The sequence below is a fragment of the Elephas maximus genome, chromosome 5 (genome assembly GCF_024166365.1).
Source record: "Elephas maximus indicus isolate mEleMax1 chromosome 5, mEleMax1 primary haplotype, whole genome shotgun sequence".
Classification (NCBI taxonomy): Eukaryota; Metazoa; Chordata; class Mammalia; order Proboscidea; family Elephantidae; genus Elephas; species Elephas maximus.
In genome coordinates this window covers 156,747,958-156,767,349 of record NC_064823.1, presented here as the reverse complement: position 1 = coordinate 156,767,349, position 19,392 = coordinate 156,747,958, and the positions used below count along the sequence as shown (strand labels likewise).

The 19,392-nt window shown below is 45.6% G+C and overlaps 1 protein-coding gene across 2 annotated transcripts in view; it reads right to left on the bottom strand.

Annotated features, from left to right (window-relative positions):
* Positions 1 to 19,340, bottom strand: part of ZBTB49 (zinc finger and BTB domain containing 49) — a 34,222-nt gene extending 14,882 nt beyond the window's left edge. For both annotated transcript variants that reach the window (XM_049886509.1, XM_049886510.1), the window contains exons 1-4: positions 19,253 to 19,340; positions 11,371 to 11,541; positions 8,018 to 9,120; positions 4,492 to 4,538 (exon numbers count right to left, since the gene is read on the bottom strand). In XM_049886509.1, coding sequence (XP_049742466.1) covers positions 4,492 to 4,538; positions 8,018 to 9,120; positions 11,371 to 11,522 — 1,302 coding nt within the window. In that variant the 5' untranslated portion in view covers positions 11,523 to 11,541; positions 19,253 to 19,340. The remainder of the gene's footprint in view (positions 1 to 4,491; positions 4,539 to 8,017; positions 9,121 to 11,370; positions 11,542 to 19,252) is intronic.
* Positions 19,341 to 19,392: the final 52 nt, after the last annotated feature.

Genomic DNA, 19,392 nt, shown 5'->3' with positions numbered 1-19,392 from the left:
CTGGGAACCTGTATCTAAGCCAACCTCCTACAGAATGCTGGAATCCCCTGCATAACACTCCCTGGACACAAGGTGGAGTCCCTGGATGGTGCAGCTGAATGGCTGAAGTTTGAATCCACCCAGAGGCACCTCGGAAGAAAGGCGTGGTGATCCAGTTCCGAAAACATCAGCCACTGAAACCCGCACAGGGCACAGCTCTACTCTGACACACGTGGGGTCGTCACGAGTAGCGGTCAGCTCAGTGGTAACTAGCTTTTTGGTTTTGCACTCAAGGTAGCCATCCCACTGCTAGATAACACTGCTGAGAAAACACTGGGCCTCTCGAAACTTCTTTCTGTAACACGTGCCAATGCTTCTATTTCTGCCTCCTTGGAGAAACAGACAAAAGACAGCTAAACCACCCAAGTTTTCTTTTTCCTACTCCTCAGGTCACAGGGATTCCAAGCCTATCACCACCTTAGTTTTTCTCCTCTGGATACACTCCAGATCCTCCATGCCCTATTTCCTACAAACATACCGAAAAACCCCAAACCTGTTGCTGTCAAGTCGATTCCGACTCATAGCGACCCTACAGGACAGAGCAGAACTGCCTCACAGTTTCCAAGGAGTGCCTGCTGGATTCAAAATGCCAACTTTTGGTTAGCTGCCATAGAGAGCTCTTAACCACTACGCCACCAGGTTGCCCCTGTGAATGCAGACCTATGAAAACTATAGAGTAGGGAATGATTCTTCCTTCCCGAGCTCTGGTGTCCAGAGTTATGTTAATAGATGATGTGTTTGCTACAACCTAAGATTACAACACCTTTTTCTGACGATGGAAACCTTGGTGGCGTAGTGGTTAAGAGCTATGGCTGCTAATCAAAAGGCTGGCAGTTTGAATCCCCCAGGCACTCCCTGGAAACCCTGTGGGGCAGTTCTACTCTGTCCTATAGGATTGCTACGAGTCGGAATCGACTTGATGGCAGTGGGTTTGGTTTCGGTTTGGGTTTCTGATGATGTACCATGCTGCTTGCCAACCCATGATTAAGGCTGTAGTTTTTTTTTTAAAACTTAAAAAAAAAAAAAAAACCCACTGCCATTGAGTCGATTCCAACTCATAGCGACTCTATAGGACAGAGTAGAACTGCCCCATAGAGTCTCCAAGGAGCACCTAGCAGATTTGAACTGCCAACCCCTTGGTTAGCAGCTGTAGCACTTAACTACTATGCCACCAGGGTTTCCTAAGACTAACTTTACTAAATAATAAATTCTGAATAAACAGGATGAAAGATTAGCTCTTATTGGTAAATCTGTTTTCTAACCTCCGAATCTTCCAGAAGGCAGAATCTTGAGGAACTCCCTTCTAGCAAAGCAAACACCCTGGCAGACTACACTGGTGGCATTCCAATCCACTGAAACCACGATCACTCATTCCAGTTCATTACCAGAAATGATTTTCTTGGCTTAAGGTGAGATCTTACAGGTTCGAGGGCATCATTTACTACCTATATAGACAACATGGCTGCCCCCTTGATCTAGAATGCCAGAGACTTCTAACTTCATCAAATGTCTGCTTGTCTTCAGGGCTCACCTAAGCAACATCAAGCAGCCCGTGCCCTTGCCCCACTGCAAACACCCACACCTTTCAGGGAGAAACAACTCACTCTCCTTGGCCCATGCTATCCCCCACACGTGTTCTGTCATACTTCTGAGATCTCACTGTACTTATCATCCACATGTCTAGTTACTCCTCTAAACAGTAAGCTCCTCGAGGGCAGGAACCAGGCCTTACTCCTCTTTGTACCCTCCAGCACAGGACAGAGTGCCCTGGGCACAGCAGTTGGCGACACACACTTGTTGAAACACTGTCTTTGTTCACAAAAATTTCAGCATTCACTATGAAAATAAAAAAGCTGTAGGCATCTGAAAACCATAAATATGCACACATAAAAGCCTAACAAAAATAAATAGGTACCAACAAGAGTACAAGAGGCAGGAGGATTTCGGTAGTGTCTGTCAGACATGGCTCCCCTGCAGGCTACAAGCAGACGTGGGCAGCACAGGTCTAAAGCGGCAGCTCTCCACCTTGGCTGCACGTCAAAATCACTGTATTTTTAAAAATAGTAATTCTTCAGCCCCACCCCAGCTGTCAGGATTGCAATCTCTGAGGGTGGGGACCAGGCACCAAAGCCAGGCGAGAAGGCTCAATGCAGACCACAAAGATGGTGGCATGTCTGCTTTTCCCTTATTTGGTTACCAGTAGAGAGTCACGGAAGGGTTGTGGGCAAGAGAATGACATAACTTACGTTCTCATCACCATAGACACCTATAAAGGGCTTTCTATCCATTTTTTCATTTAATCCTAATAGTCCCATGAGGAGTCTCTACGGAGCACAGTTTCACTCTGACACACAAGGGGTCACCATGAGTTGGAATCAACTCGACGGCAACTGGTCTCTAGGCCACTGGGGTAGAGGGACAGAGAAGCTGTGACCACTAATATTCAGGGTCACTTATCCAGGTCTTCTGCTCTCCCCACCATGCCACAGTGGTGAAGACTGACGCACTGCCTGAGGAAGTCAGTTTATACCAGAGGAGAGAGGATGAAGAGACGGGAGCGAGGAGGTGATGGCATCGGGACAGGTAATGATAATGTGTCCTGAGTACTCACGTGTGCCAGGCACTGTCCCAGGTACTCAGGATTCGGAATTTAATCCTCACCCACCCTACTGAGGTCAGAGATCTTATTATCCTTGTCTCACAGACAAGGAAACTCAAGGACCAAGAGGTGAGGTGCTTGTCCAAGGTCATGGACAGGATTCACATCCAGCCTGTCTGGCCCCAGAGCACACGCTCTGAGCCCCCAGGTAGGCTGGTAGGAAGAAGCCAGCGCCTCAGCTAGATGGGGGTTAGGGGGATGACTGTTCCGGCCCTTCATCAAATACCTGCTGAACTTTTAGGAGGTACTAGGCATTTTCTGGGATGCTGGGGGTGTAATGAAAAAGAAGACATGGTCCTTGGCCGTAGAATTAATGGTCAGGGGAGGACGGGACTTATGACACAGAGGAAGACCGTCAAGCCTTGGTGACTCAGGAGTGAGTCAAAGAGTGGGTAAGTGAAAGCAATTAAGATGGCAGCTTGGGTGCATGGGAAAACTGAAGTGACACCCTCAACAAATGAGGGGGAACGTGGAAGAGCTGGCTGCATGGGAGCATGTCAAAAGATGGTGCTGTTCCATGTCTCCACTCTGTGTGACGTGCTTCCTAACTCTCACCAGACTAACGGCCTCTACTCCTCCATCCCTGGGTGGTGCAAAAGGTTAACGTGAGGCTGTTAACCGAAAGGTGGGCAGTTAAGAGTCCAACAGGCACCTGGGAAGAAAGGCCTGGCAATCTACATCTAAAAGGTCATAGCCATGAAAACCCTATGGAGCACAGTTCTACTCTGACATACATGGGGTCGCCACGTGTCACAATTAACTCCGTGGCAACGGGTTACTCCTCAGTCAAGGCCCAGCCCAAAAGTCACTGCCTCAGTTACAACAGTAACTGTTCTTGCTACAGAATTTACCACACTGTGTGTAAAAGCTGTGCTGGTGACCATTTGCCCTGCAGGACTGCACGCTCCCTGCAAGCAGCCTGTCTTACTGAGCTCTGGAATCCCAGTGCCCGGCACGTGGCAGGTGAACGGTTAGCTTCTGTTGCAGAAAGAGCGGGTTCCCACAGGCTGTTCTCTCACGTTCTAAATTTTCTGTAGAACAGGGAATCTCAAGGTTTCCTTATGACTAGCGTCTAGCACAGCACATGGCCACGTTAGGGTACGACAAATGTCTACTGAATAAGACAATTAATGTGCCCAAATGATTTTAATAGAGGTCAGCAGGGAATGAAAACTGTTTGGTCTTTTGTCTGACATCCTAAAATCAATAGTCCCAACGTGAGTAAGAAGAGTATTTGTCTTGGACCTACCCCATTGCCGTCAAGTAGATTCCGACTCACAGCGGTGACCCTGTAAGACAGAGTAGAACTGCCTCACAGGGTTCCCAAGGCTGTAAATCTTTATGGAAGCAGACCACCGTATTTTCTCCTAGGGAGCAGCTGGCGGGTAAGAACTGCCAACCCTCCTGGTTAGCAGCCAAGTGCTTATTAATCACCACACCACCAGGGCTCCTTGTCTTGGACCTAGCCCAGCATAATCTGTGCACTCAAGGTGTTTTACTGGGAACTTTATTCATCAAAGAGAAGATGACAGAGACGAGGACTGGACCCCTTCTTAATGGCAAAAACAAAAGGTACTCTGAGAGCCCACACATAAAAAATGCTATTTTTTTCCCCAATGGACTAGAAATTTGTTTTCTTGCAATGATTTTCTTCTGGTTTAGTCTGAAGTCTTTTAAGTACAGGTGTCACCAGGGGCTTCTCTGACAAGTCCAAGAGCATGCTTTATTTGTAATAAAAATAAACACGGGATTTCAGGTTTCCAATTATTAACAGTAAATAAGAGTATTCCCACCTGAGAGAAATGTTTCCCACAAATGTTACATTCAAAAGGTTTCTCACCTGAAACAAAACAAGACAACAACTTGTAAAATCATTAGCAGTATTTGCACAACAATGTTTTGTATAACATGTTTATCTGCTGTGTCTGACATTTCAAAAGCGGTGCACTCTGTCTTTTATCATAGCTTAATCATAGGGCCTGAAAACAGGGAGGCGCCATGCCGTACCCTCCCTCATCCTCAGATGCTAGGTGGAGAGAATAAACGTGAGATCTGTATTTACTTCTCTCTGAAAAATTAAATTGTTCTCCAAATACAAACCGACCTTGAGATCAAATTTATCTGACTTAAAACCATACCTAGGCATTGGACACAGTCTTTTCCTTCAGTTGGATATCAAATTTGAGTTTTCTGGCTGAACAGCGTGGACCTTGTCCACCATGTTCTCCAGCCCGACTCTTCAGTCTAACATTAAGTTCTAACTTAAAGAGGGGAACTCGCTCAGACCACACACGAGGTGTGAACATTAGAGAGTGGGAACCTCCTGAAAGCCTGACAGAGAAAGAGACTGGGTTTAAAAACACTAACGAGGAAAGACAGATTTCATTACGGGAGATGAGCACACCTCTCCTGACTTCCTGGTTCATCTCTGGTTTTATTAATTCTAAATAATTACATTTTGGTATAGAATCCATTGTAGAGAATGGTACGCTACTTCCAAGAAACGACAGCTGCTGTGAATACAGTCTCTAGAAGATGCTCTATTTAAGTGTATTTCAAGGTACTGCCTTACATCCACACAGCCCTAAAAACAGACCCGAGGCACCAAGAACCTTCCCTTTTCCCAGTTCTCAAACCAAGTGGTTTCATAAAGATCCTCTTTTAAAAATAACATTTTCCCTTCCTGCTGTATTGCTGGGGGCTTGCTACTTTTTTTTTTTTTAATAATATCTTATCGTATTTTTGGTGAAAGTTTACACAGCAAATTAGGGTCCCAAATGACAATCTCTACACAAATTGTCCAGCAGCCCTAGTTACAATTTTCACAACGTGTCAACATTCTCTTTAACGTGTCAACATTCTCTTTAACCGCGTTCTGGTTGTTCCATTTCCAGTGCTCTACCTTCCCTGCCCCCTTGTCTTCTCATCTTTGCTTCAGAGTAACTATGGACCATTTGGTCTCCTACAGATGGTTTTTTAACGGAGCACCGTACTCTTAGATAACATCCTTTATTTTGTGTGCCAATCTGTCATTTTGTTAAAAGGTAACCGCGGGGGATGGTTTCGTTGCACTTGCTCCTTTAAAGAAACTGGTGTGTTAGCTTTCTGGGCTCATACTAAGAAATTTTTGCTTTGCTCTTTTCCTGAAAACGTTAAATGGCTTCCTCAAGGAGGAAGATTTTTTTTTTTTAACCCTGCATAATTATAATCATTTTACTTCTGTATTCTGGAGTTACATTTACATATGAAATTACTGGGATGAGAGGGAATGATAAGTTAAAGCTCCCTCGTGAGACAGAAGAATTTGAAACTGAGGTTGCTGGCTGTTAAAACCCACAAGCAACCAAGGGTCAACAGCCCTACCCCAGTGTCTCAGGACCCCTTACGCTTTTAAAAACTGGTCATCCTAAAAAGCTTTTGTCTATGCGGATTTTATCTATCAATAATACATCATATACACCAAACACATGAGCACAGATTTGATCGGCCATCAGAGTGATGACTTCATCACACATTATGTGGTCTTTGGAAAACTCCACTGTGTGGCCATAAAAAGGAGAGAGAAGGTGAACATTTATCTTACACTATCATGAAAACAGTTTCAGCCTTGCAGAGCCCCGAAAAGGGCCTTGGGGACTTCCAGGTTACCCAGCCCATACTCTGAGAACTGATATTCTTCTCGATAGACTATTTATGTCCCACCAAACATCTCTGCCATCTGACCACCGTCATTCCAAGGTGTCCTCTCAGGATAAACAATTTAATTTTCCTTTCATTTGAAGCTCAATACGTAAGTTCCCCAAATAAAATCATAGCAATCATTAGGCTCTGGAAAATTTAAGCAAACAGGATGACCTAAATTAAGTTTTTTCAGGGTAAAACTGAGTCAATGATGCTGTCTTCATATGGCGTAATTTTGAACTACTAGTAACAACAAAAATTGTAACTTATGCTCGAATGAATTAAAATTTATAAAGGGCTTTCGTAAATCTTAGTGAAGTCTCACAACAATACGATGAGGTAGTTAACACTCAAGCAAACTGGGGATCCAAGGTGACAATAAAACGTCACATCGATAAACAAGCACCTTAGAAGCAGCTATTCTGGAAGCATCCTGTAGCATAGTACTTCTCAGGCCTATAAGATAATTGTCGTTAATTTGTAATGTGTTATTAAGCTCCCCATTTTAACGACAGGAATGAAAGTAATGCATACATAAGATATACAAAGAACCAAAACCAAGCCCACTGCCATCGAATAGATTCCAACTCACAGCGACCCTACAGGACAGAGTCGAACTGCCCCACAGGGTTTTCCAGGCTGTAATCTTTATAAGAGCAGACTGCTACATCTTCCTCCCGTGGTGCAGCTGGTGGGTTTGAACCACTGACCTTTCCGGTTAGCAGCTGATCGTTTAACGCTGTGCCACCAGGTCTCCTTACATATTAATACCTTTAAAAAACGAAGAAACTTTTGGAAAGGAGGAGGAGGTATGAATTAAGGTAATAAAACTTTGAAAATTCAACGCTTGAAATGTAAGAATTTGCATTTGAAAATACTGACTAGTTACAGCTGATCCTTATTAAAAAGTAAACCTCCTCCTCCCCAAATTCTAATTTTAAAAATCAGATACGCTAAAGCACTTCTGAGAGAACTTTCAGAATTACTCAAACTAAATTATTTTAGGCTGACTCAATCTACATTATGCTTTATAAAGGAGTCCCCAGACGGTGCAAAGGGTTAAGTGCTCTACTAGCCAAAAGGCGGGCTGTTCGAACCCACTGGGAAGCACCTCAGAAGACAGGCCCCGTGACCTTCTTCCAAAAGGTCACACGCAGGCTTGACAGCCCCACGAGACACTTCCACTCTGCTACACACAGGGTTTCTGTGAGTCGGAATCTACTCGATGGCAATTGACCGCGATACCTCATAATTACGAGCTGAATCTAATTCTAAAGCCACAAAAGCTAAATCCAGCTTCTCTGCTCTAGAGTTAACTTGATATTTTTGGTCCATCAAAACAACTTTCTGTACTTCTTTAGTGGAGAAAGTTGAACATATAAAACCATGAATAAAATAAAGGTTAAAAGCAGGCTGTCTTTCTAAACTGACTCTGTAGAGCCACTTATCGATCTTGATGATTACCCAAGATGCACCAGCAAGAACATAAAAAGTAGCTAAAATGCCCCTTGACTGTGTTTCAACATTTAAAGACATCATCGAGCAATGGCAAAACTCCTTACAAAAACGGAGCAGGCAGTGGCGTCTGAAGCCGCATCGGCCCTTTTCCTTCTGCCCGCGAGTACTGAATCAGTGTACCTGTGTGAGAGCGTCTGTGAAGCTCCAGGTTGCTCGGGTGTTTAAAGGCTTTCCCACACAGTTCACAGGCGTACTGTCTCTGCGACTGCAGAGCCTGTGGCTGGTCTTCCAACGCAGCGGGGTCTTCGGGTCTTTCCATTTCGTTCACGCAACTAAAATTCTCCGAACTGACTAGTTCTTCACTCTCTTTTTCTTCTGTACTTTGGCTGCTGCCCTTCTCTGTCATGTTTTCACTGGTGGACCCAATCGTCTTGGTTAAATCGTCGTTTGATTTGGGCTCAGATGTTTGCTCTGCAGATTTCTGTGACTTGAGGAAATTTAGTTTCTTAAGGTGAATGGCCTTTTTGAGCCTCATCTGTTTGGCAGGCTGCGGGCACGTGCTGTCTGATTCCGGGTCAGGGGTGGATTCACTCAGAGGCTGGGCCAGGAAGTTGGACGGCAAGTGCTCAGAAGAGTCCAGGATACATTCGGGATGACTGACGGCGCAAGGTGGGTTTTCTACTGCATTAAGGTCTGTGGATGTACTATAAGTGAAAGGCGGCTCCATTACTCTCTCGTGACTGGGACAAGTAGCTTGTTTATAGTGCTGCCTACTATAAAAGTTTCTGAGTTTGTAACAGTAACTTGGCTGCTTAAAGGGCAGTTCTGGGCAGCTGCCATCTAGAGTATCTGGGGCTTGTTTTGGCATTTCGCCTGAGGAGTTAGGAAGAGTCACGGATGGTGGTGCGTGAGATGGCGGCTCATCCAAAACTTTACTATGCTGTGCATCTGGCGAACACTCGTGCAGTAACTGAGGAGGGTAATTCTCATTTATGACACAGTTAGCATCAGGAGTCAAGGTACTCTGCAGGGAGAAGGTACTATTGCAAGGCATGGCAGGTGGCTGGTCTGCGGCAGATGATTTTAGAAATGTGTGACAGAGATTCAGGACGCTCTGAACTTGTAAACAGTGCGCTATGTCCAGCATGACTTGTACGTTGTCCTGGTTAAGATCCAGATGAGAGGTGTACATGAAGTCCAGGATCTGCCCTATGCCGCTGACGTTTTTAATATCCAAGTGAAAGACGTCATTCTTCTGGCCTGAAGAATTCTGAAAGAGGCTCCTGCTAAAAGAAAGATTATCTGTTTACAGTGTCAAAATGCCATATGTTCTGATAATGTATTCTTACAAATAATATTCCTGTTAATTTTGAAAATTACCCTCCTTCAATAAAGGCTGATATTTTAAAACTAAGCAGTCCTCTAAAAAATTTTGGTAAGCCATACACTTAATCAATTCAGATGAATTAGTGCTGGTGGATACCCAACCTTTCAAATAGATCTCAAAGTAAAATTGTGAAATGTACTCATTAAATTTACAGACTTAAAGAAAAGCCAACACATAGTAACATGGCTGACAAACCACAAATCAAGGTGATTCAAAGATAATTCCCAGTATGGCCTATTCAACACATACATACAAGATTATTCTTTCTTAAGACTTTCTATAAAACGTAATTATTGAAAAAAAAATTATCCATATGTATTGTTAATTACATATTGAGAATATAGTAAAATAAAGGACACCAAACTTTTCAATATTTCATGTTTAGTCTGAAAAATTATATACTTCAGGCCATAAAACACAGAGGGAAGTATTTCTGTAGCTACATGCCTTAAAATTTTATGAAAATAAAAAAAATAGGTTTAACAAACCAACCTTCGGCATACACTCTTTTTTGTAATCAGTAATTTAGTTGGCTTCTAGATTTTTCAGGAAGCCCTTGGTCTATAAACCAGAAATGACATAAGCCCTATGAGCTAATGAGGGAAAAGGCAGCACAAAGCCCAGGCACTTTATTTTCAAGTTCACAGGCAAGCAGTCAGCACTGTGTATAAAATAACAAGCTGAGCAAGGAAATCTCACAAGTTTGTTGAAGACATTTTATCAATTGCAGTTACCTGGGGTGGTGTTGGTTGTTGTTAGGTGCCACGGGGCAAAACCCCCATGTGACAGAGTAGAACTGCCCTGTGGGGTCTGTCACCCCAAAACAGCCTTTGGTCCTGTTCTTACTTATGGGTCAGTCACCCCAAAACAGCCTTCAGTTCTGTTCTTACTTACGGGCAGTACAAGTCAAAAGCAGGACAGGGAACATTGAAAACAGCAGTGTGTCATGACACCACTACCTAACTGTCCCGGGAAGATGAAAGAAACAGGCCACAGAGAGGCCAAAGGGTCAGGGACCATGTTGATCCGTTGTCACAGGTCATCACAGCACACATGACAACTGAGGTTTAGTCCAATGACCCAGAGTTATCCAGGAAAGACTGAACCATGTTCATACATTGTTCCCTAGGGTAGTAAAATGGAATGCATTTTGGAAGCAAAAAGTCCTAATTTTAAAAAAAGGCAAAAAGAAACAATTCTGGTTCTTAAAGAGATAAATCTCAGTTAACCAGAAAAATTAATTTAGATAGAATACTTAACTCTAATAATGTTAAATAAGTGAAACACAATTGCTTGATATTATTCAGCATTTGTAAATAAATACTTCATATAAGCAAAACTGATTATAGGCCACAAAACACTACGTTGAGTTAAAATCTAAATGTTTTAATTAGAAAAAAAAGTGAAAACAAAACCACAACATAAGGATGTTTTCCCCTCTCTGATTTCTTATCCTGAAAGGAGAGTATACATAGATGACTGACATTCAGTTAGAATTACGAAGGTTAAAGACAAAATGCCAAAGTACTTTCAATCACCCCAAATCTTAGTTAAGAGGCTCTTTTTACGATTCTCTAAAAGCAAAAGCATGCTTTACTAATTAGTTAATCAATTGATTTATATATATATATATATATATAAAAACAAAACAAAAAACCAAACCCGTTGCCGTCAATTCTGACTCATAGCGACTCTACATGAGAGAGCAGAACTGCCCGTAGAGTCTCTAAGGAGCGGCTGGTGAATTCAAACTGCCCATCTTTGGGTTAGCAGTCACAGTTCACTGTAGCTCTTAACCACTGTGCCACCAGGGCTCCATATATGGTTAAGAGCTCGGCAAATATACATATTGTTGTTGTTATTAGGTGCCGTCGAGTCAGTTCCAACTCATAGCAACCCTATGTACCACAGAACGAAACACTCCCCGTTCCTGTGTCAAGTCCACAATCGTTGTTATGCTCGAGCCCACTGCTGCAGCCGCTGTGTCGATCCACAGATACATATACAGATAGAAATCGATGTACATATATATTGCTACAAAAGATAAAGGCAGTGAAACCCGAGGAGGAGACAAAACTGAGTCAGAGTGCGTCCATCCTAGAAGAGCCTCCCCGCTACGATCAGCAGCAGGCTGTCTGACGCGCACCTGAAGTACTGACTGAAGGCGGCAAGGACGTTCTTGTGTGCTTTGAAGCAGACTCCTTTCACCACCAGCATGCAGTCGCAGAGCAGGCCCTGGATCCGCTGCTCGTGCAGCTGCTGAAGGAGGTGGCAGCTGTGAGCAGCAACAGGGTCCATGCTAGACCATCCGAGAGACCTGCGACACAGAATGCAGAAACAACAGTGACTCCTCGTGACGTGATTGGAAACTGAACAGCACCAAGCCCCTCCTGGATCTGTGGCTCGCTGTAGTAATTCCCCTTCACAGTAACAGTAAAAAAAACACCTCACACTTTGTTCCCTAAGCGTCTGGGTAAATGCTGTGCAATAGATCGTTCTGTGATGATGGAAATGCCCTATTTCTGCACTGTGCAATGCTGTAGTCACTAGCCACATGTGACCCCTTGGGCACTAGGAATGTGGCTAGTGTGACTAACGAACTGAACTTTAATTTATCTGACAGTGCAGAGCTACAGCGAGACCATGATAACACTGTGTGTTCTTCTCTTGTGTCAACTTAGGTATGCTTCAATTAAGACATGTAACCAAACCAAACTCGTTGCTGTCGACTCAGTTCCAACTCAGAGTAACCCCGTGTGTGCCGAGAACTGTGCTCTAACCCCGTGTGTGCCGAGAACTGTGCTCCACAGGGTTTTCAGGGGCTGATGTTTCAGAAGCAGGCTGCCAGGCCTCTCTTCTGAGGAGCCTCTGGGTGAACTTGAACCTCCAACCTTTTGGTTGGTAGTTGAGGCTAAGCACACTCAAGGACTATACGTACAAGGTTAAAAAAAAAAAAAGCCAACTGCTTAAGATCAAATCAGTATTTATTGAGAACCTGTATATAAACCTGTTGTAGTTGAAGTCGATTCCGACTCCTAGCGACCCTATAGGACAGAGTAGAACTGCCCCCATTGAGCTTCCAAAGAGCGCCTGGGTGGATTCCAACTGCTGGCCTTTTGGTTAGCAGCTATAGCACTTAAGCACTATGCCCCAGAGTTTCCACCTGTATATGGGGCACTGAACCAGAAGGTGGAAAAAAAAAATTTTTTTTTTTTTTTTAGTGGGGAGATAAGGTCTATGTCAAAATAAATTACCACCACTAGGCAACTCGACAGCAGTTGAGTGTTTTTTTTTTTTTTTTTTTAGGCAACAGTGAAGAAGCCCTGGTGGTACAATGGTTAAGCCCTCCCTGCTAACCAAATGGTCAATGGTTCGAACCCACCAGTGTCTCCACAGGACAAAATACCTGGCAGTCTGCTCCTGTAAAGATTACTGCCTAGGAAATCCTATGGGGCAGCTCTACTCTGTCCTATAGGGTGGCTATGAGTCGGAATTGACCTGGCAGCACACAATAACAACAACAGGCGACAGCCAGAGTATCACAAGCATGTCCACTCATTTGTCCCTTCAGCCTCTCTGACAAGGTGCCAGTTGGGGAGAAGCCTCCAGGTACATGGGCAAAAGGATTAGTAGGAGCTTGCTGGACAGGTGAGCATGGGCCAATCAGAGTGAGGAGTAGGAGGTGCCACCTGCAATGGAGCAGAGGATCAGAGCACACGGAGCCCGTGGGCCATCTGAAGAACTCTGACTCCCAATGAGGCAGGACGCCATTATATGGACACAGGAAACTTCACTGTCCAACATACATTTATTGACTGTCTACAATGTGCCGGTTCTAGGGCTGTAAGAATGAACAAAACACACGAGGTCCCCACCCTGTTGAAGCCTCAGTTCTAGCAAGGGAGACACATACACAGAAAGGACACGAAGCACAACTAAACAAGCGTTACAGTTAGACACTGGAATACACAGACAAATAAGACACGGTTCTGAGGTCCAGCTTACTCTAGCAGGGGGTGGTTTATGGGAGAGGAACAGTGGGGAGAAAAGTCAGATTGGGACGAGACTATGGAGGCTAAAGTGGCAGCCTGATATGCTAAAAACCTAAAAAGCCATTATCTGCTTTCTTCGCTTTCATTCTTAGTACATAAGCATCTCCGAAAAAGGCATTAAACCTCGAGGCCAAGGTCTAAGCTTTTCAACAGGGCCCCTACTTCTCTCCCAGCCTAATCCACCACTCCCCTAGTGCCAGCCAAACAAGCCACGCCCTGGGCAGTGGGTTGAGCCCTAGCTCCACCTCCCATTAGGAATATGACTCTGGGCAGAAGGCCTACCCGTGTCCCACTCCCCTCATCCATCTCCCAGGTTAGTGCGATGACCGCGATAACCCCCACGAACATTGAGAACAATATCTGAACTACAGAAGTATTCGGTAAAGGGACCTATAAGAATCACGCGGCACAGTGGGCCCTGGGAATCTGCACCACAAGCACCTGGGTGGTTCTGAAGCAGGTGAGCTGCAGACCTCTGCGCTGCTCTTTGCCCGCCCCCCCCCCCCAAAGTCTTTACCTCTGACACTTCCTGCCCTGGGAATCCTTTATTCACATCTGACCCTCCCTCCTCCACCAGGGCTCAGCTGAGCTGTCACCTACTCCTAGAAACCTTTCCTGACCTTCCTGTTCCCTTGATCCTATCGTCTTCTCCCCACATCTGACCCTGGGGTCCCTCCTCTGTGCTCCTACAGCACCCCACATGTTCTTCCATAACTTATCACAGCATTCCTTTATTGGTGTTTCCAATTCTACTGTGAGCTCTTGGAGGGTACCACCTGATTCCCCTCCGCCTGGCACACAGCAGATACACAATACATGTACACAGAAGGAAAAGACCCACTCCATTAAAATGTGTGCCAGCTAACCTCTGCTGGCTAATGAATGATTTTTAGCAATGGTTTTCACTTTTGTCTTTCGACTCTCTCTACACTCCCCACAATGGCTATTCTAAATCGTTCCAACTTTCTTCATTCCCTGGCTACCACGTCTGTCTCCTTCATCCATAAAGATGACGACTTCTACTTTACTAAGAAAATTGAGCCCATATACAACTGGAGTACCTTTAATTTCTCACTCCCCCCTTCCTCAAACTTGCCCTCTCCCCTTGACCCCCCGCCCTTCTTTGCCTCCCCTAGGACCTAGCTGCATCATCACTCCTTTCGTTGCTCCCTGAGCTCCTCCACTGGCTGCCTGCTTCAGCAACAAATCCGTTCCCTAGGCACCGTCTATCCACCACCAGCCTCTTTCACATTTTTCAAAAGAGCAATCTACACATAGCGGCACTTCACTTTCTCACTGCTCCTTTTCACCTTGCCATCTAGCCCCCTTCTCACTATGAAGAAGCACGTGTTCCCACCATGGCCATTCTGCGGTCCTCACCCATCCTCCTCAGCTTTCCTGCACAGTGTGGTGGTCTACCTCTCTCCACCCTGAAATCCCTCCCTTGCTTCTGGTTCTCTTACCACTTCACTGACCATTCTATTCCCTGGGCTGTCCTTCTGCCCCCCAAGTGTTTACGCTCCTTTACATTCGGCACCCTAGCCTCTTCTCTTCCACTTGGCAATCGCGTCTATTCCTGGTCTTTACGCATCCTAAGTAGACAACTCCTGAATTTGAAATTTTAGCCTCGACCACCAGTTCTAAATCTCTAGCTCTCTGCTAGATATCTCCAACTGTGTTGCCCCTCAACTTAGAATCTCCACAACTCATCCCCATCATCTCATCCCTCAAGCCTTCACCTTATTCTGACTCCCCTATTCTTTATGGAGAACTTAGTTCCTGACATACAGACTTTAGGGTATTGGCACGATCTGGTTTGAGATCCGAGTGGGGTTTGGAGGAAACTGGAACTGGAGATAATGTCAGCTACAGAGAGCTACGCTGACGCACTGGGAGTAGAAATATTGCCCCAAACAAGAATATAGAAAGGGAAACACTATGTTAGGTGGTGGTGCACGGTGCCCAGTGTTGAATCCTCAAGGGTACTGAACAGCCAAATTAAGTAACCAGTTACGTGTCGCTACCCCGCTGGTTGGCTGAAAACAAAAGGCTTTAGTTTGTCATTATTATTGGTATTGTTGTTAGCTATAATTTGGTACTTGCTACAGGCCAGGCACTGTGCCAAGCACATTACATCCATTAACTCAAATACTTCCACAATTATCACCATTTTACAAGTGTGGAAATTGAGAAACGGGTGAATTTAAGTGACTTGCCCAAGAACATAAAACTGGTAAGTGCCAAACCCAGGCTTTGAGTCCTGGTTCCTCAATGCTGGAGTCCATGCTATGCTTGCTACCACCCATGGGAAAAATGACTTAAAAAAGCAAACAAACCAAAAAAACCCTGTCTCCACAGAAACAAACGTTAAAATACAGCAAACGTTCTGAATCTACCCTAGACGTTTTCTTCAGTTATGATGATATAAATTATGAACCATTCCACAACTTACTTCTACTATAAAATTATAGCTATTCTATATTAATTTGTATAGTTCTCTAATTGCATTATTATGTCAGTCCTGTACTTTCCTGATAACATTATAAAAAGCTCTGGAAAAAGGATCTGTATTTTATATTTCTTACATATCCTGCAAACAGCAACCATAAACAATACTGTATTCTGTACTTAAGGAGCCCTGGTGGCGCACTGGTTAAGCACTCGGCTGCTAACTGAAAGGTCCGCCGTTTGAACCCACTAGCCGCTCCCAGGAGAAAGATGTGGCAGTCTGCTTATGTATAGATTTACAGCCTTGGAAACCCTATGGGGCGGTTCTACCCTGTCATGTAGGAGTCCACTATGAGTCCGAATCAGCTCAACGGCAGTGGATTTGGTGGGTTTTTTTTTTTAATTCTGTGCTTAAGAATTGTAATAATAATGACAGATATTTGTAAAATGTTTCCTATACGCCAGGTCCTATTCTAAGCCCTTTACATGTGTTAACCCATTTAATCTTCAGACGAAGACAATGAGACACCTGGCAGATTAAAGACGGACACAAATTTTTTGACACTCCTCCTTGGATCTAAGCAGGCTCTGTCTGAATCACGAGAACACTGTGCAAGTAAGGATGTGTGCCTAGGCCTTCAGAGCTGACAGCTTCCACTTCCCTTCTCTCTGAGCACTCCCTCTGGGAGGCTAGAGCCACCTGTAGGGCGCTCGAATGGATAGAACCTGTGGAAAAGAAAAAGGGCTCAACTGAGTCTGGCCTTCCAGCCATCCTTTTCAAGGCATCGCATGTGAGGAAGCCACCTCAAGCCCTCCAGACTAGTCCTGCCTCTGGCTGAGCACCATGGAGTGATCAGTGATCGTAGTCAGCTATATACCCCCTGGAGCCGAAGAACTGCCCAGCTGAGCCCTGCCCAAATTCCTGACCCACAAAATCATGAGATAAAATAGCCTTAAGTGATTAAGTTTTGGGACAGTTTGTCACACAGCAATACATAATCTGACCAGGCTCAGAGAGGTTAGGAAACTTTCCTGTCACACAGTTAATAAGCGGCAAAGTCAGGATGTAAACCCAGGCAATCTGACTCCAAAGTGCGCACTCTTAACAACTACTCGAAATTACACGATTTGCCTTTTTAACCATGTCTGACTATCTAGGTAATCCCACAGATAAGCCCTGAATCAAGGCACAGCCTGCTCCAGGACAAATATGGAACACCCAAGGTGCTGTGGGGTAGCAGAAGGAGCACAGGGCTCACTTCCATCTCTGCAGCTAATTCACTTCGTGACAAGGAACAAATATCTTCTGTGGTGAAGACCTGGACTCCACCTCTTAGTGATCAGCATAGTGAGCAGAGTGCCTCGGACAGAGTAGGTGCTCAATACATCTGGGCCCATTTTTCATCTATAAAAATGGAGGGCGCCCCCACGGGACTAGATGATCTTAAAAGTTTCTTCCTGTTCTACAAATCTGTACCAGGAACGTGATGGTGGAAAGATGGACCGAATGGCATCAAACAGAATAGAAGTATGGGAAAAGAGGAAAACAAGAAAAACAAGAAAAAGCTTAGATAGGTGTAAATGAAGAGGTGTTTCTAAAGGGAACAAGAGCCAGATGGAATTGAATCCAGTGATTTTTGACTTGAGAGAAGGGCTCCTAAAGCAAAAGCCCTTCTGGTTAGTGGGGCAGTTCCAACTGGTCAAATATCTATTGACAGAATTTGTGGCAGTTTTCCAAGGGTCCTCAATTCATGCCCCTCACCACCACGATTGCCTTAGCAGGCCCAACCCTCACCTTTGCCCATCACACTTTTCAAATGGCTTACTCCCAGCTGCCTACCCACACTCCAAGGAAAGTGAAGTACCGGCTTCCAGCAAACACTCCTGGATTCCTGTCCTAGCGCTATCCTGACTGGATCGTGCTAGGCAGCGCAATTCAGTTAAACAAATATTGCGTGCTAAATGTTGGGAGGAAGGAATGTTGATAAAGTGAACAAGAAGTTCCCTGCCCTCCACAGGCTCTCTGTGCCTCAGCTTCCCCCCCGGTTACTTAACTCTACTGAGTGCCCACTGCAGGAGGGTACAATGGTGAACAACTCAGGTATGGTCGTTCATGCCTTCCTGACACTTAGAGTCTAGTGGTAGAGGAAGTACAACACTGTAGGAGAGACGTGAAAGAGCAGAGGCAGAAGCACTTAAACTGAAATTAATTTGGGGAGGAGGTAGGGCCAGAGGAAGGAAAACTGCCTGCAGAAAGAGACATCTATGCTGAAGCCTGATAGCTAAGAAGCCTGCCAAAGAGTGAAGAAAGAGTATTCCAAGCAACAGGCAAAGGCAATGTGAAAGGCAAGAATATTTGTTAAAAGTGGTAAGAGCTCACCCTCTTTGAGTTTTGAGGGGAACCAAGTGTAAAAAACGTAGGCAAGCACAAACAAGAACCAGGTACACACAGGTGCCCTGCATATAAAATACACCCTGAGCACCTGTCCTTAAATCTCTGGGTCACTCTCTCACTTCTGTTGGAAAACATTTTCCTCCTGTCCATTCTGGTGAATTCCTTCAATTCTGGGCCTAACTCTGGTCCCTTCCAGAGTGAAACATTCCCTATGTGAAACTCCCACCATCTTAATGTTTCTCTTGATACTATGTGCATATTCCATTTTTTTTTATTGTACTTTAAATTTACAAAAAGGGTTACAGAACAAGCTAACTTCTCATTAAACAATCAGTACATATATTGTTTTGTGACATTGGTTGCCAACCTCACCACCTGTCAACACTCTCCCCTTCTTGTCCACTCTTACCGACTCCATTCGACTTTTGCTCACTCGTTCAAGCAACACTTAGTGACCACCTACTGAGTGCCAGACCCTGTCTTAAGGGCTGAGAGGGGCAGCTAACGTTTATTGAGCACTTACTAAGCACCGGGCACTGTGCTGGGTGCTTTCCACGCACCAACTCATGGAATCCCCACGAGACCCCGATGAACTAGGTGCTGCTTCACCGTGGAACTGAGGCACAGAGAGACCTCACAGTAATGAGAGGCTGAGCTAGGCCATGAGATCTGCAGTCTCAAGCACCACTTGCATGTACAGTGTGACAAGAGGGAAAGAGGAACCGAGAGGTGGGAGCCTGGGGGCGGGAAGGACGGGTGGGCTGCCTGCGGGCGAGGCTCGTACCGCCTGAGAAACGAGCAGGAGGTCGGGTGTGGGGTTTCCAGACGGCGGGGCGTGCACGGGGGAGCAGGCCCGGTTCCCAGCACCGGGACCGGGTCTCTGTGTCCCGTTCGCCTTCCCCCGGTGTCTGGCACAGAGCAGGTACTTGTGAACTCACGGGGGAAGCTGACAGCCCTCCATTCACCCTTGCAGCACCCTGGGGTGCAGGGCTGCGGACGGATCCGGGTCTCGCCGGGCCTTAGGACCCCTTGGGCCGCTCCCACTCCTGCCAGGCCCGCACGCCTTCGCGGAGGCCGGCCCTTAGGCCACCTTACCCGTGGAGGCCGCTCCCTCCCCGCCGCCGCCTCCTCACCTGCCGCCGCCGCCGCCACCGCCTTCAGCACAGCTCGCTCAGCACCGCCGGCCGCGGAACCATTCTGCCAACGCCCCCTCTACTGGCCGGGCCCGCCCTCCGGCTTCCGTTTCGTTACTTCCGCCGGGGTGGGGGCGTGA